The sequence below is a fragment of the Pteropus alecto genome, unplaced genomic scaffold (assembly GCF_000325575.1).
Source record: "Pteropus alecto unplaced genomic scaffold, ASM32557v1 scaffold88, whole genome shotgun sequence".
In the NCBI taxonomy this organism is placed as follows: Eukaryota; Metazoa; Chordata; class Mammalia; order Chiroptera; family Pteropodidae; genus Pteropus; species Pteropus alecto.
The window spans coordinates 8,966,984-8,969,986 of record NW_006494611.1 but is presented as its reverse complement, the minus strand read 5'-3'; the positions used below and the strand labels follow the sequence as shown (position 1 = coordinate 8,969,986).

The 3,003-nt window shown below is 55.2% G+C and overlaps 1 protein-coding gene and 1 long non-coding RNA gene across 13 annotated transcripts in view; one reads left to right on the top strand and one right to left on the bottom strand.

Moving 5' to 3' along the window:
* PAX2 (paired box 2) overlaps positions 1-3,003 on the top strand; it is a 90,783-nt gene that overhangs the window by 10,723 nt on the left and 77,057 nt on the right. For all 12 annotated transcript variants that reach the window (XM_015599928.2, XM_015599922.2, XM_015599923.2 and 9 more), the window contains one exon: positions 37-147. In XM_015599928.2, coding sequence (XP_015455414.1) covers positions 37-147 — 111 coding nt within the window. The remainder of the gene's footprint in view (positions 1-36; positions 148-3,003) is intronic.
* Positions 1,431-3,003, bottom strand: part of LOC112474101 — a 2,262-nt gene continuing 689 nt past the window's right edge. The window contains exons 2-3 of the long non-coding RNA XR_003044279.1: positions 2,829-2,944; positions 1,431-1,800 (exon numbers count right to left, since the gene is read on the bottom strand). This is a non-coding gene — a long non-coding RNA (uncharacterized LOC112474101). The remainder of the gene's footprint in view (positions 1,801-2,828; positions 2,945-3,003) is intronic.

Here is a 3,003-nt window from a genome sequence, read left to right as displayed (position 1 = left end):
CCCCCCCCCCCACCGTCCCTCCCTTTTCTCCTCAAGTCCTGAAGTTGAGTTTGAGAGGCGACACGGCGGCGGCGGCCGCGCTGCTCCCGCTCCTCTGCCTCCCCATGGATATGCACTGCAAAGCAGACCCCTTCTCCGCGATGCACCGTGAGTACCGGCGCCCGGCTCCTGTCCCAGCTCGCGGCTCCGGATCCCAACACTGTCCCGTCCTGGCGCGGCCCTGGCCCCTGTGCTCAAGTCCCACCTTGGAGGCCACGCTGGCTTCTCCCGTTCCCCCCTTTCGTTCTTCTTTCCCTCACTTCCCAGTGTTTATAAAGCCTACAGTTTCTCTCCCTTCTGCTTTCTGTCACCCATACTTCTCCTTCTACCTGCCTTCCTACCTTCTCTGGTGCCCATCACCTGCCTTCCTTCCTTCCACCTTCTTCTTAAGTCGGAGATCCACAGCCCCCTACTTCCCCTACCCAGTTTCCAGTCACCCCGCTCCCTAGTCACCCTCTTGCCCTGGGCTTGGGAACTAATGGGCAGGCAGTTTTCAGGGTTCTGTGTTTTCTGTTTTCTCTCTCTCCCCCCACCTCTGTTTGCCTCCTCCTCCCTCCCCTCAGTGCTACCTTTCTCGAACTTAGAGGGTGATTGTCCAGGAGGAAATTCTGAGCGTGAGCACCTTCAGTGTCAGGACAATCAGGCAGAAGAGGGTGGGGGTGGGGTGCCCCCTTCTGACCCTCAGCTCCCAGCATCTTGGTGCCCTGCAGCCCAGCCAAGGCTCCTTGTGGGCTGGTTTGAAATACTTTCTCTCTCTTCTTTTCTTTCTCATCTCCCTTTCCTCTCCTTTCCCTTCTCTGCTCCTTGAGTTGGGCGTCTGAGATTGGCAGGATGTGGTGGTCATCTTTTCCCACCTCTCCCCAGGAGATGCTCTAAAAACAAAGAAGGGTTCCAAGGAGAAATCGAAGTCAGAGAGAGATGGAGTAGAGGAGACTTCCAGGTGGCCCCTGGGCAGAGCAAGGCTCTGCTTCTAGTTATGGAGGCTCCTTGCCCACCTCCCAACCCCTGATAAGGATAGTTCAGCCAGAGACCTGGCCAGGGGGTAGGCAAAGAGGGGGAAATTGCAGGGATTGGGGGAGAGAACAAAAGGGAGGCAAATGCCAAAGCTGGGGAGAAAGGGGAGAGAAATCAAAACAAGGGGAAGGAAATAAAAGAAATAAAACAGAAAGGATGTGACAAAAAAAAGAGGTGGGGATAAAAGAAATGAAAAAATAAGAAAAGAGAAATATTTTAATGAAATTTTGAATTTATCTAATTTATGTCATATGTCTTTAGCTTGGAAAACCATTTTTTTCAGGCTTTTTAAAAGAAAAACAGATTCCAGATTAAAAAAAAATCTCCTCCTCTGTAGATTAATAATTAAGGATGATTTGTAACTTTTCACAGGGAAACTTTTTAGAGCTGACTTGGATCTGTGCTTCGGACAAGAGAGCCGAGGAGGGAGAGCTGAGTTTTTCTCTAAGCATATATTTAGCGTTACAGTGAGAACTTTAAAAAATATTCTTGGGATAAAATATATTTTCCTGAATAATATCTAAGCACAGGAAATCCGAGCCAGGGGCCTCGGGGTGCCGCGAGTCTCTGCGAGCAGAGGCAGAAATCCAAGCTCCTTTTCGGAGAGAGTGGAACCAGGTCCAAACGCCGTCTTCGCTCAGCCCGCCGGCCTCGCAGCTCCGCTGCCTCTGCTCTCTCTCTTCTCTCTGGCCGATTCCGCGGGGGACTCGCCGAATCCCGACCGTCCACTGGATGCCACTTTGAAACCTTCAGGGCAGCAAGGCAAGCTGAAGGTGGTTAGAGGGAGAGACCGCGGCGCGGGAGGCGGACTGGCGGGTTAGTCCGCAAGCAACCGCAGCCAGAATCGGCGCCGGCGGCAGTGGCGCATTCCAGGCCCGACTCAGCGCCCGCTCCGGCCCCCGGCCCTGGACTCCCACCATGCCGCCTTCCATCCTCACCCCTTAGATTGGGTTCGAGGGGCCGGGCCTGGAGCCCGAGGAGGCTGAATTATTCATCTTTAATCTGCCGGCAGCTGCCGCCTTTTCATACCGGTAACGCGAGTTCTCCCGGGGCCTAAATTATTGATGGTTGGGGTTTGGAGGGCAGGGAGGGGTAAGAAGTGGGGCTACAAGTAGGGAGACTAACGGAGATGGGGGTAAAATAAGAGGTTCCGGCCTCCCGCAGCCTCCAGATTAGAGGAGATTCGTCTGCCTTTGCTCTCTGTTCCCTAGAAGGGGACGGACAGAAAAGAATTGAGCAGGACGCCGATGTCCCCGCTTTCCCCGAAAGTCGCCTAGGGCTCGTAGGGCAGGGGCTGCAGGTTGCCGGCCCGGTCCGGCCCAATTCGGCCGCTACAAGTCTCTGTGCTTGGATTGCTCAGAAACTGCAGCTGTGGATTGATCGTTCTGGGTGCAGGATTTCTGTACCGCTTTAGGCTAGGGAGAACGGGGCACCGGGAAGCGCCCTCGGGTCTGGCATCCGGTGACCATATGGGGTCCGAGGTTGGAAGCCCGAGCTGGAGTTGGGTTGGAGACCCAGCGCCCTTCTCTTGGCCAGGCAAGCAAACACCCTGGCTTCGCGGTGTTCTCGGCAGCTGCTAAGGTTTAAGAGGTCGGAGGGACGAGAGCTGGCTCCGGCTGGCTGCACAGGGTGCCCCATGAGCCCTCAGCCCGCCTGGGCAACCTGCACCAGGCGACCTGGGTGAGGCGGTGGACCGCAAGCCTGGCGCAGCGCGGCAGGCTGGCGAGCCCGAGCAGCCTGCATTCTCCGGCTGCTACCGGCGACGCGCTGCTCACCGCTGCCTCCCGGTCTCTAGACTCCGGACCCCTGCCTCTTCAGTCTTCCCTCCTGCGCCTGGCTTTCTTTAAACTTTAGACACTAGGGAGATGAGGAAATATGGACCCCCAAATATCTGAAGATAGAAAACATAAAAGAAAGGAAAATTCGATCAAAAAATGGAACAAAACAAAA